The 22,733-nt window shown below is 32.2% G+C and overlaps 2 protein-coding genes across 4 annotated transcripts in view; one reads left to right on the forward strand and one right to left on the reverse strand.

The window, feature by feature from the left end:
* Positions 1–19,293, forward strand: part of lrrk1 (leucine-rich repeat kinase 1) — a 105,306-nt gene extending 86,013 nt beyond the window's left edge. For all 3 annotated transcript variants that reach the window (XM_051113596.1, XM_051113597.1, XM_051113598.1), the window contains 5 exons: positions 4,195–4,312; positions 5,698–5,814; positions 8,763–9,658; positions 14,467–14,568; positions 16,851–19,293. In XM_051113596.1, the coding sequence (XP_050969553.1) occupies positions 4,195–4,312; positions 5,698–5,814; positions 8,763–9,658; positions 14,467–14,568; positions 16,851–17,028 (1,411 nt within the window). In that variant the 3' untranslated portion in view covers positions 17,029–19,293. The remainder of the gene's footprint in view (positions 1–4,194; positions 4,313–5,697; positions 5,815–8,762; positions 9,659–14,466; positions 14,569–16,850) is intronic.
* The window catches only part of snrpa1 (small nuclear ribonucleoprotein polypeptide A'), a 199,101-nt gene that overhangs the window by 53,249 nt on the left and 123,119 nt on the right, over positions 1–22,733 (reverse strand). The gene's annotated exons all lie outside the window — the stretch shown is intronic.

Below are 22,733 nucleotides of genomic sequence, written 5' to 3' on the forward strand. Positions count from 1 at the left end.
AACCAATCATCCAGCCTAGAGGGATCGGCCGGAGCTGTTTTGGGCACGTCCAGACCGATCTCCTTGGCGGCTCGGAGGAGCATAGCCGACAGTTCAGCATCTGTCTCAGACGGGGCGGCAACCGCAGAGGGGTACCGACCCACTGAGTCGTCAGCCTCATCGTCAGACTCTCCCTCTGATGCTGCAGCAGACATCTCGATCTCCTGGGGAGCGCAAAAGGAGATACCCAGCCCGCTGTACGGGGAGGTATACTGCTTTAGCAGCTCAACGGGACTGCGCGGTGACGCAGAAGTCCGCGGGGCTTTGGGGGCCGACGGAACATTCTGCATAGTCACCTGAATGTCCCCCAAGTGCCTCGCCGTGGCAGCCGAAAAACCTTGACGGCTCAACGATTTACCGCGGGAAGACAACAAGGGGTGCCTACTCATGAATGAGCGGCGGGACTTTAACGCAGCCATGGACATACATTCGCAATGAACGCACGTACCATCCGTGAACGCTGCCTCAGCGTGCTCTCGGCCCAGGCACGTGAGACAGCGATCACGTCCGTCCAAAGAGGCGAGGAAACTACCGCACCCGGAAGCGCACGGCCGGAGAGACATACCGGGAAGATGTCCTCGACAGCCGTGAGAAATTCACTCTTTTGAAATCCCGGTCCGCCCAGGGAGAAACCGCGGCACAACCGTGCACTCAGACGGGGCGCTCGCTGGAGTGCGGGAGGCGTTGATGCCGTGAAAACGGCAGCCCGCAGGATTAGGCTGGCGGCTGCCGAACGCTCTTTTAGATGAAGCTCTTTTAGTAGCTCGGCAGCACGCCAGCAGAGAGAGTGTGAACTCAGGAACTCTTTTTCTTTTTTTTTTCTTTTTTAAATAGCTCAGAAGACAAGGCTCCAAAAGCAAAAGTCTGAATGAGTGGTTGCACGCCGCCTTCTTATATACCCGTATATACGGGGGAGTGGCTCGGCATGCAAATACCACTCGCCAATGTTCATGAATGTTCATTGGCCTTTTGAATAAGGCTTGGAGATGATTGGACTCTCAAGCGAGTTCCCATATGTAACGTCGTAGTGAAACGACTGAAGGGGAACAGTATATATTTCAGTAGAAAGTTATTTTGAATTAGATAAATGTTTCACAATATTTTTGATCAAATAAGGGCAGCTTTGATGGGCATTTTATTTTTTATCATTTATTTATTTATTTATTCATTTTAATCTAAAATTCAGTTAACAAAAACAAATATTAATGCCATATTTATATAACTAAATAGTTTTATTAATGCTTTTATTTTATTTTTGCATATATTTTTTGTGTTTTTTATATATATTAATATTTAGCTTTTTTAATTTCAGTTGGTTTCAAATGCAACATTTCTATTTTTTTTTTTATTATTATTTTTTTTTCCATTTTAGCTTAATATATAGTTGTTGTTTTTTTCTCTGGATTTGCTCTAAAATATTGTATTATATTTAATATTTATTTAAATTGACGTTTGTGAGTGTTTACATAGGAAAAAAAACATGCTTATCCAGTAATCACAAGGCTGAAACAGTCATGGAAATTGAATGATTAAAAGACCCTACTATAAAACCCTGCTTGAACCAGCCTGAGCTGGTTTATAATGGTTTTCGCTGGTTTAATTTGGTCTTTCATCTTTGTGAAGTGGCCCGGCCAGCTAAAAAGTGCCAAAAACGGTCCTAAAACTGCCTAAAGGACCAAACTGGGAGACCTTGGTCTCCAATCCTGGCCCCTCTAAAACCAGCTAACAGGCCATCCTAACCAGTCCGGGAGACCAGCAAACCAATTTAGGCTGGTTGAAGTTATTTTCTTTTCAGCAGGGAAGCAAACAAGACATCAAATAATTGGCACAGAGCAGGCAGTAAAAGCCCCATGTGGGTTTTGCGAACTAATGGCCCCCTTGATCATCGGATGGTCTACCAGCAATATCCTGTAAATTATATTTTAAGTACATTAGCATGAAGTCGGCCCGAATCGCTTTATCACCGCACCCTTTATTTGTCTAAGTTTGACGTTGCCAATTAGATTATTGCGGCTTCATAAGCAAAAAAGAAAAAACTGAAAACACAATAAACAACTTCCTAGGGTATTTGGATCAGAAGCGTCCGTAGTTGCATTACGTGGTGCGTTTGTGACGGATTGAATCATTTGGGTCCTGTCACAGCGCACCGTCAGATAAATGACTCCGCTGATCGAGTAATGAATCACTGTTCAGCAAATGAATTAGCGGAATATATAAACCTACAAACCGGCCCACACCGCTGAGAGCCGCGCTCCCACATAACAGCGTAATGTATAATAAATGTTTAGATTAAAGACGCGCCATAAATCATACGCTGCTCTGAAATCATTTGGGTTTGTACGACATACTGTATTCATACAAAAGAACAAAACAGCCGGGAGTAACAAGACTTGTGCGTTGTGTATTAGTGGCATCAAACATCATTATTACTGTCGGAAATATTACGAAATTTAAAAAAGTAATATTTCTTTAATATTTTGAAAGTCTAAAGTGAAGATAAATGAGAGGAACAGAGATTTGTGCGCAGATCTGGCAACCTCCCAGAACACCCTTGCCAGTGTTATATTTATCTTTTTTTAAAAATAATATTTAAACTTGGTTTTAGTTTTATATTTTAGTTTAATTTTAAATAATTTTGTTATGTGCTTTTGTCATTTTTTTTTTTTCAAATATTAAAATTTATTATTTTAGATTTAGTTTAGTTTTAGTTTGTAATTTATTGTTTACTTATTATTAATTTATTATTGTAATTTATACATTTTATTTTATTTTAGCTTTAATTACATTAACAAAAATGTTTTAGTTTTAGTTAACCTTTTTCTTTTTTAAGTTACTATTTAAGTATATTTTCTTTCAGTTTTTTAGTCTTTATTTATTATTGTAATTTATAAATTATATTTTATTTCAGCTTTAATTGCATTAACAAAATGTTTATAGTTTTAGTTTTAGTTAACCTTTTTCTTTTAAGTTACTATTTAAGTATATTTTATTTCAGGTTTATTCTTTATTTATTATTGTAATTTATACATTATATTTTATTTCGGCTTTAATTACATTAACAAAAATGTTTATATTTTTAGTTTTAGTTAACCTTTTCCTTTTTTTTAAGTTACTATTCAGGTATATTTATTTCAGTTTTATTCTTTATTTATTATTGTAATTTATAAGTTGTATTTTATTTTAGCTTTAATTACATTAACAAAAATGTTTCTAATAGTTTTAGTTTTAGTTAACGATAATAACCCCAAAAAGTGCCACTCACATTTCCTTGACAAAATGATTTTTCTTTTTCTTTTCTTTTTTTTAAAATTACTATTTATGTATATTTTATTTCACTTTTATTCTCTTTGACTTAAACTTCAGTTAAAAATGTATTCTATTCAACTCTTCAATTCAAATTTTTGAATTTTTGATTTGAAGAGTTAGATTAAGTTTTTAATCTAAAAAAACAAATTATTATTATTTTTTTTATTTATTTATTTATTTTTTGTTAAATGTTAAGATTTTCTTAACATTTGTTTTTTATTACTATTTATGTTTCATTTATTTTTTATTTTGGTTTTAGTTTTTATTTATATCCGGTTTGGTATTTCAATCATTTTAGTGTTATAACTTTTTCAGGTAGTTGCCAAAGCCAAATTTTCGTTTCGTTTTTAGTGTAATATTTATATTTGATTATAGTTCAGCTTTAATATTTTTGTTTTAGTTGACAATAAAAGCCCCAAGTAAGGCACCACTGATTTTTATTTATTCATTTATTTAGTTATTTATATTTAGGTATACGTTTTTCAAATTGTAGTTTTAGTCTTTATTTATTTCCAGTTTGGTTTGCAGTTTTACTGCTTTGATTTAAACTTCTGTTAAGAATTTCAGTTAGTTGCCAAGGCAACAGTTCTAATTTTTGTTTAGTTTTACATTTCTAACATTCTAATGTTTAACATTTTTGAGAGTTTAAAAAAATGGAACATTCATATTTAAATTTTTTTCAGCTTAATTTCAGTTAACAAAAATGTTTTCAACCATTTTAGTTCGAGTAATAATAACACAGAAAAAATCACTACTTAGATTTCCTTTTTTTTCAAAATGTGTATTTCATCACTGCCGTGTCCCAAAGACACATTTATGTTTCTCTGTGTGTTTGTGTGTGTCCTACAGGAATTACACAGTGGTGAACTTGGCTAAAGGGCAGGTGGAGGTGAAGCGGATGTCGTGCCCAGGAACACGTCTGAGCTGCCAAATGAAGATGGAGAACAGCCTGTGGACGGCCACTGAGGTTCGTTCAGCTGTCAGTTGCAGGATCGTTACCAAGGAAACAGCACTAATGGACATACGCCGAGGGCGTTTGGTTCTCACAGTAAAACAGATTGTTGTAACTTAGTGCCAAATACAAAATATATTTATAAAAAATATTATATAAATAGCAGAAATTATGACTATTTTCAGACAGGTTTCCTGAACAATCAGATGTTTCTGGCCCAAACTCAAAAACTGTTCTGGTTCTGATGCCTCTAAGTTATGTTATTCAAAAAGCATTTTAAGAGATGTGTTTAATGAGGTTTCATCACATATACACTACCATTCAAATGTTTGGGGTTATCTATTATTTTTTTTTATTTAAGGAATTATTATTTTTAATCAACTAGGATGCATTAAATTGATCAAAAATGTCAGTAAGGACATTTATTTATAAATGCTCAAAGAATAATTAGTCAAAGAATCCTGGGGAAAAAAGTGTTTCCCCAAAAATATGAAGCAGCACAACTGTTGATTGATAATAATCAGAAATTAGAATATTAGAATGATTTCTGAAGGATCATGTGACACTGAAGACTGGAGTAATGATGCTGAAAATTCAGCTTTGCATCACAGTAATAAATTACATTTTACAATATATTAAAACATAAACCAGCTATTTTAAATTGTAATAATATTTCACAATTTTACAGTTTTTCCTGTATTTTTGATCAAATAAATGCAGCCTTGGTGAGCATGAGAGACTTCTTAAAAATATATATATATAAAAAAAAAATTAAAAAACCCAAAAGATTAGAATGGTAGTGTATTTTAAAAACATCTTATAGAGCACAGATAACAGTGTTGAAGTATTTCATCATAAAAAATGTATACACACTACCTTCAAAAAGGTGTAGAAGCTACATATTTTGTCATTTTTAGTCTGCTTTATGTTTTTCTCAAGCATTAAAGTGTAAGAAGCTGTCTCCAGAAATAGTATGCATTTTGTAGGGATGGGAATTGTTATGAATTTACCAAATTTGGTTCTCATTTAACAATTTAAGTTCCTAAACAATTATTTTAGTCATTTTTGAAGAAGAATGAATGGACAGTCACTGGGATTGTGGGGAAAGATAGAAAATGTCTAAAGGCATGTTTATATTGCAATCACTGTCTTTACTCAGAAACCATCTGAAGTAGCACCTATGCCAAGAAAAATCATGTGCATTTTAATGCAGCACAGATTCAGTCTTATTCCAGACCTGCTGGTGGACTTGAACATCCTGAAATTCATTTGGTCCCAGTAAGAAGTCCCAAAAAATGTTTCTGAATAAGGAGCGTTTCTCAATTCCCAACCCTGTTTGTAAGCGAGCACAGCAAATGAATGGAGATGGTTATCCTGATACCTTGTTGATGTTTCTGCAGGAACAGGAAGTCTTTATCTACAGCCTGAAAGAGATGTGTCCCTTGAGTCACCCGCAAAAACTGCTCTCCTGTCCGGCTGTGGTAACCTGTCTCTTTTTACTGCCCGCCAGGAAAGAGGTCAGTGCCCCGGCTTGCAGTCTTTGTCATGTAAACTATGCGTATGCTGATCGTGTTCCTGTATGTTTGTTTGTTTCTTGGTTTAGATATCCGAAGTTAAAAATATTGATGGAATAGTTTATCCAAAAATGAAGATTTGATTAAAATATACTCGCTCTTGGGCCATCCAAGGTTTAATTTGTCTCTAAATGGAAACAGATTTGGAGAAATGTAGCATTACATCACTTCCTCACCAAAGGATCATCTGTAGTGAATGGGTGCCGTCAGAATGAGAGTCCAAACAGCTGATTTAAACATCACAATAATCCACAAGTAATCCACACCACTCCAATCCATCAGTTAACATCTTATGAAGAAAAAAGCTGCATGTTTGTAAGAAACTAATCCATCGCTAAGACATTTTTAACTTCAAAACTGGCCAAAATACAAGTCCGTAATCCATAATAACGCTTCCTCCAGTGAAAAAGTCCATCTCCTGTTGTCCTCTCACATCAAAATCCACCAACATATTTGTTTAGGAACTGTTTTAGACTACGGATGTAAGGATATCAAAATCTCACAATATGATAATATCTTGATATGACGTCCACAATACGATATTTATTGCGATATTGCGAAAAAAAAAAAAAGACTTGGAGAAAATGAAAATTTTGTACATTTTAAAGTTAAATTATTCTATCAAATGCACTTTCATTCTGACGGCACCCATTCACTACAGAGGATCTATTGGTGAGCAAGTGATGATATGCTATATTTCTCCAAATATGGTGAAGAAACAAACTCATTTACATATTTTGAATGGCCTGAGGGTAAGTAAAATTTCAGTATAATCTCATTTTTGGTTGTTGAACTATTCCTTTAAGTATTAAAAACTGCTAAAAAGTTGTAAAAACCCCTTTAAAACCAGGTAAGCCAGGTAAAAACAGGAGGCTTGTTATTTTAGGTAAGTGGGCAGGTTTTTCACATCCCCTCTCCAGTTGCTCTCGCGTTTGAAGTCGCTGTCGTCCAGGTGTTCCTGCTCTCCCTCTCTTCAGTGGACGTCCCAATGACAGATTCAGTCCTCGTTGCTTTTCCAAACACACTCTTATACAATCCTCGTTCCTTTTGAAGTGCCCTCAGCTCCCGCTGTCCGTCCGCTGTGGGTCACCAACAAACTGGATGTCAAAAGCAGTTGTGGAGATCAGGGAAGGAGCGCACAGCTGGTTTGGGGCTGTCAGGACAGTTTCAGGGAGGAAGCGTTTTTAGATATGGCACTTGGACAAAAATGCATGTGAAGGCGGACTAAAAATGTTGCATATGGTTTGACAGGATGTTTGGTTTTAGTATGACTATGTGCATTTGTCAAGATACTCAGACGTCCAGACAATTTAGAAGTCAAAGGCAGCAGGACAGATCATACCAGAATTGAAAAGATGATGCATTTATGTTTATATTTTTGTATATTTAAATTATTTTAAAGAATTGTTCTTACAGAATAGGTGGGTGAAAAGTGGCACCAAATGGAATTGCAGAAATAATGCCTGACTTCTGATTTTACTTTATTGCAAAGCAAACATTCAAACCAAAAGGCTATCAAAAAATGTGTGGGACAAAAAAAAAAAAAACTTCAGCAAACTTGAATCGACCCTTTCAACTAGAGTTCATCCACATGTACATTAGTTGTCAGTATGGAACTGAAGCTGTCAGAGATCTTGTGTTGAAATATGCAGCATTTCGAGTTCATAGCAGCACCAAATGGAATTTCCAAATATATGCATTATTATTTTTGACAACTCATTTCTTGTGATCTTGACGTGATGGAAAAGTAAGAGTTTCTGGCTGATGGGGGAGTGTATTGAAAATCTAGTTGAAAATGGTCATTATTTTTCCATTTTTGTTTTGCAGATCATACAAACTAATGTTTTTAACATTATTATATTATATTATATTATTATTATATTATATTTATAAAAAGTGTGTTTTATTAATAAATATTTTTAAAAAGCAAATATTATTGTATTATGTCTAAATTAATATAATATTAATTATGTATTATAAAGTCTTTACAAATACCATTAAAGTCATTATTATGATATTATATCATGATATCAAATAAACATAAATTAAAAAGTAAAATTTTAATAAATAATTATATTAATGTAAGTAGATATTGTATTACATAAATTTATAATATAATAGTATATAATGTATTATGTTGCACTTATTTACACAGTATTATATTATATCATAACATGTTATAATAGTATATATTTAAAAAAATGTAATTATATTAAAGTGAGTTAATATTAAATATTATATAATTATATTATATATGCAAATATTTTAAAAAATATAGTGTACTGTCAAAATAAAAGTTCGGTTTAACTTGAGGACATATATTATTATATTGTTTAGTGGAATGTATGTAATACTACTACTACTATTACTATTACTAAAATTGTTAAAACTTTATTTTATTAAGAATAATCACACAATATTTGTTTCATGTTTTAATTTTTTTGCCAAAAAATAGTTTAATTTTCATTTGATTAAATTATTTAATTAAATATTATTTTATGCCTTCATTTGCTAACCAGAAAAAAGTAAATATTGTAAAAACAAACTTTAACAAATAGTTGTTTTTATGCATTCAAATAATTAGACATGCTTAAACAGAATTTGGCAACAATAAAACTGAAGGTGAGATAAAAATAAAACATTTCATAGGGCCCTAAACATGTATTTTTTTCTTAAACTTTTAATTGATGTTAAATTGTATAAGTTTTATCATTTTAATTAGTTAGACCTGCTTTTTGATTAATAAAATGTCATTTAACCATAAAAAAAGAGTCCAGAAAAATTCAAATGAAAAAAACGGAATCCAGAAAAATTAAAACGGAATTGAGGGAAAAATAAAATGCATTTCATAGGGCCCTAAGTAATATAAAATGATGTCTCTTGTGTTTCAGTCTCTGCCGCAGGTGTTTGCTGGCATGTCTGATGGTCTCGTGGCGGTTTACTCTCTGATAGACGACATGCCCATGGAGGGTGAGACTTACATCTGCTCGCACACAATCAACAAGCATCTACTGAACATGGAGGACTCGGACCCTCGGCAGCGTCCGTACGCCGTGCGCAGCATCGTACCGGTGCGCACCGGATCAGAGGTGTGGTACACCAACGGCCCCGGCGTGCTCGTTATCGACAGCCTCGCGCTTCAGCCCCTCCGCCGCCTCGACCCGTATCTCCCGCCATCCTGCGTGGTGTCCATGGTCTCGTCCGCCAGCTGCTGGGGTGACGAGGCCGTCTGGTGTCTGGACGATCACACCAACACGCTCCTCATGTATCACGCCGCAAGCTACCAGATCTGTGCTACGTACAACTGCAGTGACGCAAACCCGCTGCGGGACGTTTTCCTCGTGCAAAGGCCGGCCGGTGTCATGACATCCGTGACCCCTGATGTTGACGTGGATGAAGAGTCTCTTCCCGCTGACCTGGACCCACTGAAAGTAACAGTTACGCACAGCGAGGACGCAGGAACGCAGATCTTGTGCCAGCAGGACTCGCTGGATTACTGCTCCATGACGTCCTCCGGCTTCAGCTCGGAGCAGCTGGATCAGATTGGCGTTTTTCCTCACATCGAGCGCTCCAGTTCGGGACCCCTCAGCTCTCTGACCAGCTCTAGCAGCATGCCTTTATCCACGGATTTCGATGAGATGGACAGACTGCTGGACGAGCAGCTTTCGCCTGAATCATTTCCATCCAGGAGCGCAACTGATCCAGAGTTAGCGACTCAAAGCCACACACCAACGCAGCTGCAGGCCTTGAACATCATTCCTGTCAGCAGCACCATCTGGGTGCCCAGGTATGACTCAACTTCATATCATATCTATATCTGTCAGTGTGAAATTTAAAATTACTTTACCTGTATGTTATTTTGATGCTGTGAAGCCATGAGGCCAAACTCTTTAAAAAGGCATCCTTTTTTTTTTTTTTTTTTTAAAAAAGAAATTTATACTTTTATTCTTAAAGGATGCATTAAATTGATCAAGAGCAACAACAAAGACCTTTATAATGTTATGAAAGATTTATTTTTCCAGTAAATGGTGTTCTATCATTCAAACGTTTGGAGTTGGTACGATTTTTATTTTAATGTTTTCGAAATGTCTCGTATTTAGAGGTCAGCTGATAATCAGTTTTACTGATATTTTACTTGATATTTACACATTTTTCCATAATTAGATATAAATTTTGTAATAACTAATCCATCAATAAATGATTGATGAAATGATATTGTTCCCAATATTTACGCATTTTTCCATAATCAGATATCGGTTTTGTAATATTGAATCCACTGATAAATGATTTTACTGATATTTTTCCTGATATTTAAGCATTTTTCCATAATCACATATTGGTTTTGTAATGTTGGATGCACTGATATAGGGTTTTGATGATATTTTTTCTGATTTATAGTTTTTTTTTTTTTTCTATAATCGGATATCAAAAAAATCCACCAATAAATGGTTATACCGATATTTTGCCAGATATTTAAGCATTTTTCCATAATTAGGTATTGGTTGTGTAATGTTGAATCCACCGATAAATTGTTTTAATAATATATATATATATATATATATATATATATATATATATATTATTATTTTTATTTTTATTTTTTCAAATTTTTAAGCATTTTTCCATAATCGGATATCGATTTTTAAATAACGGATCCAATAAATGGTTATACCGATATTTTTCCCAATATTCAAGCATTTTTCTATAATTAGCTATAAGTTTTGTAATAATAGATCCACCAATAATTGATAATACTGATACTGTTTCCAATATTTAAGAATTTTTTCAGAATCAGATATCGGTTTTGTAATACTGCATCCACCGTTAAATGGTTTTACCAATATTTTCTGATATTTAAGGGTTTTTTTCCATACTCAGATATTGGTTATGTAATGTTGGATCCACCAATAAATGGATTTAATGATTTTTTTCCCCCAGAATTTTAAGCATGTTTCCATAATTGGATATCGATTTTAAAATAACGGATCCACCAATAAATTGTTATACTGATATTTTTCCCAATATTCAAGCATTTTTCTATAATCAGCTATCGGTTTTGTAATAATGGATTCACGGATATTGTTCCCAATATGTAAGCAATTTTTCATAATCAGATATTGGTCTTGTAATACTGGATCAATCAAAAAATGGTTTTACCGATATTTTTCTGATATTTAAGTATTTTTTCTATGATCAAGTATTGATTTCGTAATATTGGACCCACCAATAATTGGTTTTACCAATATTTTTCTGATATTTTTAAGCATGTTTTCATAATTGGATATCGATTTTAAAATAACAGATCCACCAATAAATGGTTATACCAATATTTTTGTCAGTATTCAAGCATTTTTCTATAATCAGCTTTCAGTTTTGTAACAATGGATCCACCAACAATTAATATTACTGATATTGTTCCCAGTATTTAAGCATTTTTCCATAATCAGATATTGGTTTAACCAATTTTTTTCTGATATTTAAGGATTTTTTTAATAATCGGATATCAGTTTTGTAATACTGGATCCACATATAAATGGTTTTACTGATATTTTTGTAATATTTAAGCATTTTTCCATAATCTCGTATCGATTTCGTAATACTGGATCCACTGATAAATGATTTTATCAATATTTTTCTGATTTTTTTTCATAAGTACACATTGGTTTTGTAATATTGGATCCACCAATAAGTGGTTTTACCAATATTTTTTCTATATTTTTAAAAATGTTTCCATAATCAGACATTGATTTTAAAATAATGGATCCACCAATAAATAATTATACGGATATTTTTCTGATATTTAAGCATTTTTCCATAATCTAGTAATGATTTTGTAATATTGGATCCACCGATAAATGGTTTTACCTATATTTTCTGATAATTAAGTATTTTTTTCCGTAATTCCGTGCAATATCGGATCCACCAATATTTGATAATACTGATATTTACCGATATTTTTTGTGATATTTCTCAGCTGACGCAGGTTGTTCTGAACTTAGCTTGGGCCTAAAACACCACGACCGTAGTTGTTTATGTAGGATTAGATCTGTCATTGATTTCTAAGTATGATAAATGTTGTTCCAGGAGCAACAAAGGTAATGTGTCCTGCATCAATTAAACATTCGGTTAAAGAGAGTTTAAGCACAGGATCAAGGGCAGAATGAAGTGTTATTTCAGGAGTGCGCATTAAAACGGCCATGTTTTATTCATGAATATAAATGCATTATAATGTGATTCTCAGGAGGCGTTGGACTTTATTCTCTATAACCCAGACGTCGCAGAGTAATCAGGTCGCACAGGTGCCTCATGTTGAGCTCAGGGGAAACCGAGGCGCCCGATAAGGACATGATTTATAAAAGGAGCTTCCTGCTACTTATAAACTAGGTTAGATCTCTTTTATGAGCGCCAGAGTTCACTATTGTATATCAGTGTGCGACACGTTCATTCATCCAAACCATAAAAGAATAAATTGGCAGATGGTATTTTTCAGCTTTTATTATTATAACTACAAATCCCCGCTGCGTGATTTTAGTTAATGGTGACAAAAATGATTCATGCAGTCCTGATTTAAATGGATTAAGTAGACGTTGGTTTTGCAAATGTAAGTGCATTGAGTGCAGTAGAATTAAGTTCAATAAAATGATCAAGAATTGTTGCATTAGCCCATTTTAATTAAGCCAGTTGAGCAACCAGCGGGAAAAATAAATAAATAATTTTTTTCAGTGTAGACATTGTTCTGCAAGTTAAAAATGACTGTAAATGTTGTGGAAAATAATTGGTCAGAGACGTCTGGGAGCCCTGATTAAAAATGGCTTGGAAGTTTGGTTACTAAAAAATGAGCTTTTAGTGGCTTTAAATATATTTTGGTCATTTGGGAGATGCTGTTCAACAAACAGAAACTTAATGTAAATGAGAGCGGCCATTCTTTAATACTTCATCCTCGTTTTCTTTTTTTCTGCATCCTGTAACTCCTCCAGGATAGAGGAATAGATGCGGAGAAATCTGCTCTTATGTGGACAGATTTTGTTTAATTAAAACATGCTTAGTAAATCTTGATAAAGCAACATGCACTGTTACTCTATGTAAAATATGCAATTTATTATTTTCATTCAGGTAATATCACTATTTTGTTTTGAACTTTTTTTTTTTTTTAATATATATATGGTTTTTTTTATATTATATTGTCAACAAACATTTTGCTAACTTTTTAAATGTATTATAAGTAGTTGTATATTAAAATATTTATTAATTTATTTTTTAAATAAATTTTATATTTATTTACATTTTTAGTACTATATTACTAACAAAAAATTTGTCCAGCTTTAAATATTTTTTTTAAATATAAGGTTTATTTATTTATCTAGATTATTTATATAAACATTACCATTTATAATGTGTCGAAAAATTTACTACCTTTTAATCTAGTTTTAATTATTTATTTATTTCCAATTTTTAAACATATTGTTTACAAAAATGTGCTTTTTGTAATTTATATTAACTTTATTTAAACTAGCTATAAATTTTTTATGGTTTATTAAATTAACATTATTTTTTATATTGTGTTGAACAAAAATTGACTATTTATATATAATGTTTAATCTATTTTTAATTATTTATTTAAAAAAATTTAAATATTATATTGTCTACTTTTTGTAGACAATATAATATTTAAATTTAAAAAAAAAAAAAAAGCTTTTTTTGTAATTAATTTTTTTAAATGTAAACTTTATTTAACCTAACTATAAATAGTTCTTTAATGGTTTATTAAATTGTTAACATAACGTTTTATGTTGTGTTGAACCTGATACCTATAATAATATATATAATATAATAATAATATAAACCTATATTATAGGTATATTAGGTAGTACTTTATATATGTTTTATATTTTTTTAAATACATTGTTTATTTATTGCATTGGCATTTCTTTATTATTCATCTATGTTTAAATTTAAGATTTATTTAATTATGTTCAATAGAAAACAATTTTTTAAATTTACGGTTTATTTTAATTTTGAATATTATATTATTAACAAAAATGGACTATCTGTAATTAATAATTTATTAATTCTTATATTTCATTTCTTTATTGTTTGTTTATTTTTAAATTTAAGATTTATTTAATAATATTGAACAGAAAATGTACCTGTATATTTAATCTTTTTTTCCATTTATTTTTAAACGCATTGTTTATTTTAATTTTAAGTATTATATTGTTGACATAAAATTACTACATCTATGTGTAATTAATTAATTAATTTATTCAATTCATGTTTTTAACTTTTTTAAATTTAAATTAGCATTACTTTTTATATTGTGTTAAACAAAAAAATTACTACTTATATAATCTGTTTGATAAATGTTTAAATATATGGATTATTTATTTAAATTTTTTATATTACATTGTCAACAGAATTTTGTAATTTAATTTAAAAAATTTTAAACATAGCTATGTATGAATTAGTTTTTTATTTTTAAATATTTATGTGATTTAATTCTTCTGTGTTAGTCTGTGTGATCATGAAGTGTGAAATGACAGCAATGGCGTCAGAGGTCTGCTCTCTTCACGTGTTGTTGTGTTTGCGTTTTCGCAGGCGAGGAGGAGACATCATGGTGATGGAGGTGCAGCAGCAGGGGGACTCGCTTAGGGGCCGTGTGATCGCCGTGCTGACGGCGCCCGGAGTGTCCGAGTACGGGTACGTGTGTCAACGGCCAGTCGCACGCAAACACGCACATCAATAGCCACAAAGTGTCCACATACACCACTGCACACTGTTTGTGACACCGATCGCCTGTAGCAAACCAAAATCAGTGATGGATGTAGCGCTCTGCTGCCGTAAACAAGCCCAGACAGATTCTGCAGATGACAGAACGCATTGATTTTTGAGGAGAAAAACTCTCAAAGCACTCTTTCTGCTAGATGAAAACCAATCAAATCTTAATAATGAAATACTTAAATCTGCATGCATTTACACCAAAATATAGTTGAATAACTGATTAAATGGATTCATCTAAAAGCTAAAATCAAAATTTGAAAACAGATGGCTAAACGTCTCATTAGGGTCAAATTAACGCGTTTTGATTTTGGTTTGGACGTTGTATGGGATTGTTAGGACAGGACAATATTTGGCTGAGATACAACTATTTGAAACTATTTGAAAATCACCTTTAAAGTTGTTTAAATGAAGTTCTTAGCAATGCATATTACTAATCAAAAGTTAAGTTTTGATATATTTACAGTAGGAAATTTACAAAATATCTTCATGGAACATGATCTTTACTTAATATCCTAATGATTTTTGGCATAAAAGAAAAATCAATAATTTTGACCCATACAATTTATTTTTGGCTATTGCTACAAATATATCCATGTTACCTATATTTATTTATTTATTCATTTAAAAAGTTTTTAACATTGCTTTTAAACTATTGTATTTTTTTATGCATTTTATTATTTATTTATTTGATTTATATATTATAAATAAATACGATATACAGTATACATGTACACACATACATATTTATTTATTAACATTGCTTTTAATCTACTGTATTTATCTATTTTTTTATTTATTTACTTTTTATATATTATAAATAAATATTGTATATTATGTATGTGTACACACACTTAATATTTATTTATTTATTTTAATATCATTTTTACCACTGCTTTTAAACTACTGTATTTATTCTTTTATTATTTATTGACATTATATAAATAAATATTGTATATTATACGAGTACACACGCACTTAATATTTATTTCTTAATTTTAATTTTAATTTCATTTTAAACATTCCTTTTAAACTACTGTATTTATTTTATTGTTTATTTAATTTATATATTATGAATAAATATTATGTGTACACAATACATATTTATTTATATGTTATTTTTTAACACTGATTTTATCTATTTTATTATTTATTTACTTTAGTATATATTATAAATTATAAATTTATTTAATTATTTTATGAATAAATATATATTATGTGTACACACATACATATTTATTTGTTTTTTACATTGATTTTAAACTACCGTATTTATCTATTTTAGTATTTATTTATTTTAATTTAATATTTAACACTGCTTTTTAAACTTCTGTAGTTATTTATTTATTTATTTTTAATATTATAAATAAGTTATGTATTATATACGTGTACACAGAGAGAGAAATTTTATGTATTCATTTTTAAATATATTATTTATTTTAATAGTGTAAAACAGAAATTTTACTAGCTACTCATAATCATCTTTATTTGTTTTTTTATTTAAATAAATTATTTATGATGCCTTGTGTACTTTAAAATTTTTATTTATTTTAAATTGCAATTGCAACTTTGACCTGCAATTATTTATTCATTTTCTTTATTTTTTTAATGTTTAAATATGTTTTATTTGAACCATACAGGTACTGTTACTATTGTAATAGATGAAGAGCATGTGATTTCTAAAATAAGATTTGCACCTGTGTATCTCCTCTGGAAGCCTCCTTTCTCCTTGTTCCTCACCTTCTCAAGGTTTAATTAGAGAATTGATGCGTCCTTCTTCACGCCAGCGCTTGATCGCTTTCCAGGCCACAGTCTGAAGGACAGAGCGGTGAGAAAACAAGGAAATCATCAATTACAGAACTGAGAAGCAGCCAGAAGGATAAAACACACTGGTGTTTCATAAATAACTCAATTAGTCTTGATAACCACAACCTTTTTGAAGAAAACGTGATTGGCTCTCAGCTTAGTGCGTTTCTGTGGGTTTTCATACAGAGCTTTAGTTTAGGTTAGCGTTGTTATGAAACGTTTATCATAAACTAGTGTCTGTCCTGTCGGCCTGCCGTCAGCTCTCGGCGTAAACACACATTCGTCGCACAGTCGAGGCTTTCAGGCCCGTAACTGCTCCTCTATGATAGTTCTGCGAAGAGTCTCGGGTTATTTTCAGCGAAAGCTCTCGCTCACTCTTCCTCTCGTCCGTCTCTCAGGACTCTGGCGGAGGCGGCGCTCGTCGCAAAGGACACCGTTGTGTGCGGCTTCCGTAAAGAAAACATGGCCTGGTGCCTGGCTGTCTGGCGGAGCTGGGGAGGCCGCGAACTCGAGCTCTTCTACCAGGGATACGAGGAGCTCGGCCGCTTGGAGAGCAGTCTGAGGAAAAGGAGGTAGCTGTGTAAACGCACGTGTGTGTGTGACGGAGAATCGACGTACTGTGCGCTGCACACAGATACAGGTGTTGAACGTGGTTACGGGACCAACGGGAGGGAATGCACACACGTACACACACATACAGACATATGGACTGTTGCTTTAGGAAATATAATCCTGCTGGACTCGGCCGCATACACATTTCATATATAAATCTATATAAACACAAACTGATTGAATGCCACACGCGCTGGATGCATAAACATATATATTGAGCCCCAAGCGTTTGGACGTTTGCTGATATATGAGTACATTTACATTCATGTACCCAGAATGCATCAGAATTCACAAAACGAAGAGGTTTTGCATTGATGAACTTTGTGTGTGTGTGTGAATGCCAAGAAAGAGATTTATGAGGTGTGATGCTGGTTATCCGACTCGATTAACTTCGTCTCGAGTTAACCAGCAAACTAGACGTGCCTTTGGATGAAGGACGTGCTGTTTTAGAAGTGACACGCAATAAGATGAGAACCAATGAAACGGCAGGACTTGTTAAGCCCCGCCCACTCCCTGAGGGCGTAATAGAGTGGAACAGTCCCCGCCCACTTTTTCAGCAGCATTAGCGTTCTAAGTATTTTTCCCATTCATTTTTTCCACAGGGATTTTAAAGTCTTCAAAGCTAATAATAATAATGATAATAATAATAATGATGAAAATTTGTAGAAATTCTGACAATGCCTGAGAATGTTATATAGTTTAGTGTAGTTTACAAATCACAAAGATTGTGTTGTAATTATATAAATATGTAATTTTATATTAAATATTATATAAATCTGCAGTTTTCCACCAACATAATTTTAATGTTTGTAAGCAAAGGAAAAAAAAAACAACCTTAACACTTTTTAAAATGTTTACTTTTTTATTATAAAAATGTACAAGTTTTATTATTATTATTATTATTATTATTATTTTATGATGAAATATTTTACAGTTTAATAGTATTGTAGTGATATTTCTTTATTTTTAATTAAATTAAATAGAATGGAATTCCGAAAAGTCAGAACTGTGAAATCTAAACTTTGAATTTTAAGAAAGACGTCAGAATTGCAAGAAATAAACTCAGAATTCTAAGGGTTCTAAAAGTAAATTCTAAAGTAAACTTGAAATTCTGAGGGAAATTTTGAGATGTGAACTTTTTTTCTGGAATTTCAAGATAAAGACTTGGAGTTCTGAGAAAGTCGTAATTGCAAGAAATAAACTTGGAGTTCTGAATTAAAAAAAAAAAACTAAATCTGAGAAAAAAAGAATTGCCAGATTTTTTCCTAAGAAAAAAAAGTCAGAATTGCGAAATGTAAAAAAAATGAATTACAAGAAATAAACTCTGGATTCTGAATTAAAAAAAAAAAAAAAAAAAACTACCGAGATGTAAACTTGAAATTCTGAGGGAAAAAAGTCACAGTTTTGAGATGAGAACTTGGAATTCTAAATTGCAAGATATAAACATGGAGTTCTGAGAAAAAATAATTAGTTTAAATGTAATTTTTAATTTGCTATATGCCAGTCTCTGCTGAATCATGGGTAATCTAGTTTTCCGCTGTTAAACATGAATTAAACATAAATTAAATTAAAAAGCAAATTGATATAATGCTTTAACAAAATGAATGGGATTTTTACTTCTGTTGCACTCTTTAGGGCACGGGTTGATTTTTACTGTGAATCACAGCGGTTCTACACAGAGTGGCATACTAGCATACTTCATACTTCCTGCAGTAGTATGCTACATTTGTCACATGACCTCATCACTCTGCAGGTTTAATTCAGTGTGTGACATCTGTCAGTCTTTGAAGAAGATTTACATTTGTTTAAAATGTCTTAGCATTTAGGTTTCTGATTAAATAATGACTCAAGATGATATTAAAAATCATGCTGGAAATGAAAGATCAAGTCAGATGGATTGCACTGTTATGCTGCTCTTTTTGGCAAATGCTGAAGGTTGTACTGTGTCTAGTACACATGCGGAAGTAGTACGCTAGTATGCCACGCTGTGATGGGAATCTGAATCGTAAGGAATCCAGAGGGGTTTGATCTGATTGTGTCGTGTTTTGAGAACACCAGCATGCTGATATTTTGCTATTGTAAATAATATCACAGCATTTCATCTCTATAGAATGAATGTTATTTATTATAGACTGTTTAAATCTCATGCTGCATGTGTAAAAAGTTGTTACTGAACTGTAAATATGCTGAACAGAACATGATAAATAAATCAACAGTTTTTTTATTAAAGACACTGTGTGCAACTGATGCATTAGTGCTGCTCTGACCTGAAGAACACACTCCTAAACTACATTTGCATTTAAACACAAACATTTGCATTTGCAATATAAGAGTCTTCTGTTTTAAACTTTTTCTATTTTTCTGTATTCTTCTGTTTGGAAGTCTGTTTACACCACAGATTAAAGAATAATTGTGCATTTTTTATCTTACAGTTATGATTTTTTTCTGTGCAATTCTGAAGGGAACAAACTAAATACAAGAAAAAAAAAGATATAAACTCAGAAATGTAAGATGTGAACTTGCACTTTGAAGAAGAAAAGCGTAAACTTGGGGATAGAAACTCACATTTGCGAGAAAGAATGTCTGAATTGTGAGATAAAAGTCAGAGTTACCTTTTTAAAAATTTTATTCAATGGCAAAAAAAAAACGTGAGACGTAAACTTGGGGGAAAAAAGGTCAGAATTTTGTGTTCTAAACTTTATTTATAATTATATAATTATAATTATAAAGGAAAAATTAGGAATTGCAAGATGTAAACTTGGATTTCTGAGGAAAGGAAGTCAGAATTTTATGCTGTAAACTTGGAATCCTGAGGGAAAAAATAGAAACTGCAAGATATGAACAAGGAGGAAAAAAAAAAAAGATGCAAGATGTAAACTCTGAATTCTAAGAAAAAACTCAGAATTGCAAGAAATAAACTCAGAATTCGGAATTTAAAAAAAATATGAACTTGGAGTTCAGAGGGGAAAAAATTGCAAGATGTAAACTCGGAATTCAAAAGTAAGAAAAAGGAATTGCATAATATAAACTCTAAGTCCTGGGAAAAAAGAATTGCAAGATATAAACCCAGAATTCTAAGAAAAAAAATCTGAATTGCAAGAAATAAACTCAAAAATTATGGAATTCGGAATTAAAAAAAAAATTGTGAGATTTAAACTCATGTAACCTCGGAATTTAAAAGTAAAAAATAGAAATTGCAAGATATGAAGTTCTGAGGGAAAAAAATTGCAAAATGTAAACTAGGAATTAAAAAAAAAAAAAAAAAAAAATAATGGCAAGAAATAATCTCTGAATTATAAAAAAAAAAAAAAAAAAAAAAAAAAATTTTCAAGATGTAAACTTAATTCTGAGGGAGAAAAAAAGAATTGTGAGATGTAAACTCATGTAAACTTGGAATTTAAAAGTAAAAAAATAGGAATTGCAAGATATAAACTCAGAGTTCTGAGAAAAAATAGGAATTGCAAGCTGTAAACTTGGAATTCTAAAAGAAAAAGTAATAATGGCAAGACATAAACTCAGAAATCTAAAAAATAATTAAAAAAAAAAAAAAAAAAAAACATTTGTGAGATGTGAATTCTGAGAACAAAAAATGCCAGAAATGTGAGTTGTGAACTTGGAATTCTGAGGGGGGAAAAAAGTCAACATTTTTTGACAGGCTTCTGCATTATATAAAGGTTTATGTTTTTATTAATACAGTGCAACATCTTTGCTTTATAATCTCTAGAAGAACCTATTTTTCCTTAGTATGAAGAACAATATAAAAGTCTAAAGAACTTTGGACCATAAACTTTTAAACCACCATAAAGAATCTTTTGTGGAATGGAAAGATTCCATGGATGTTAAAGGTTCATCATGGAACCAGACGCCAATATAGAAGCTTTATTTTAAGAGTCTGAAGATGCTATCCAAGCTATAGCTTTCAAATTATATATAGATGTTTTCAAAGACGACACAGTGTTTCAATGTGCCAAGGCTTGCAGTGCGGCCTAAGATTGTAAGGTTACTTAAGCTTTTGCCTGCTGGCATTACATTACAACATAAACTCTGGAAATTACTCATGTAGTAAAACAGCCCTGAGCTCTTTACAAGCTACGCTTTTACTGCTCATTCTCACATTGGCATGCATTATTAGCAGCATGCATGAGTATGTGTGCTTATCAGGTCAGATGGAAAGGACACATGCATAAACGCTGAAGGTTTCCTCAGTGATGTTTGTGATGACATATTTAGACATTGCCCCTCTGAAGTGCAGCAGGACAAGTTCACACAGAGATCCTGGATTCATATTCACTCGCTGTGTTCCTCCTGCTCTGATGATGATGATGATGACAGGACTCACACAAACACACACCTGGAGGTCTTTCAGGAACTGAAATTACAGCAATTGCAGACCGCTGACAGAACAGAGCGTCTCGTGAAGGAAACCTCACTTTGGTGACTTTTATCACATTCTCACTTTACCTCATATAAATCTCTGCAGCCTTTAGATATGATCATGTCTGAGACAGATTTAGTAGTATAATTACATTACTGCATTTTACGCACTACAGTTAAAAAGTCAAGGGGTCAGCAAGATTGATGTTTTTAAAAGAAGTCTTTTCTGCGCAGCTGGGCTGCATTTCTTTGATGAAAAATACTGTAAAATCTGTAAAAATATGAAATATTATTACAATTTAAAATAACTGTTTTCTGTTTGAATATTTTAAAATGCAATTTATTTCTGTGATGCAAAGCTGAATTTTCAGCATCCTTTAGAAATCATTCTAATATGCTGATTTGCTGCTCAAGAAACATTTCTGCTTATTATCAATTTTAAAAACAGTTGTGCTGTTTTTTTTGTTTGTTTTTTTTGTCTTTCCAGGATTCTTTGATGAATGGGATGTTCAAAGGAAACTGACGTGTTGCAATCCTTCACATAACAAACAATGGCATCACTGACGTCACAAATGTCAAACCTGTCATAACTTGAGACTTGAGGCTGCAACTTTTGAATGTTTTGAATGTGAATGGTGGAGAGGATGACTAACACTGAATAAGTTCAATCTGTTCTTCACAAACAAAAGCAAATATCAAATAGCTTATGAAATATAGTGCAAGAGTCATGTGAACTACTTTAATGATGCATTTCATTTTAGTCAGCGCTGACGCATATAAGTAAATTAATCTTGATTGTAAGCCTTCAAGTCTGTGAAAACATTAAGAGTTCTGAGTTTGTCACAACACAGAAAAAATGTTAACCACCCAGCCAAATTTGAAGGATATCAAAGGTTATCAAAAAAAAGCAGTATTGTCTGCATTCAAACGCTTAGAGGCGTGTCCGCTGTTGGCACTGAAATCACGCCCACTCACGAGAAATCTGCCGCCTTTCTCAACTGTTAAATACCGCTACAACCTGAATGGTTGCCAAGTAAAAAGCATTTAAGTGGCGTAACTAGCTAGCAAACTGTAGACTGTAGTAACTAGCGGTAATGATAGTAACTCACAATTGAGTGGGCGAACTGCTGATGCTAATGCGCTCTAGAAACATCAGAAATGAATTTAATTGATTTTGATTTTTTTTCTTTATGAGGGTTTCGGACATAACAAAAGACTAAAAAACATACAAACCTACATAATGTTATTTTAATTTATTTATATAGCGCCTTTCACAAAAAAATATTGACAGCAGC

This window comes from Labeo rohita, chromosome 7, assembly GCF_022985175.1.
Source record: "Labeo rohita strain BAU-BD-2019 chromosome 7, IGBB_LRoh.1.0, whole genome shotgun sequence".
NCBI lineage: Eukaryota > Metazoa > Chordata > Actinopteri > Cypriniformes > Cyprinidae > Labeo > Labeo rohita.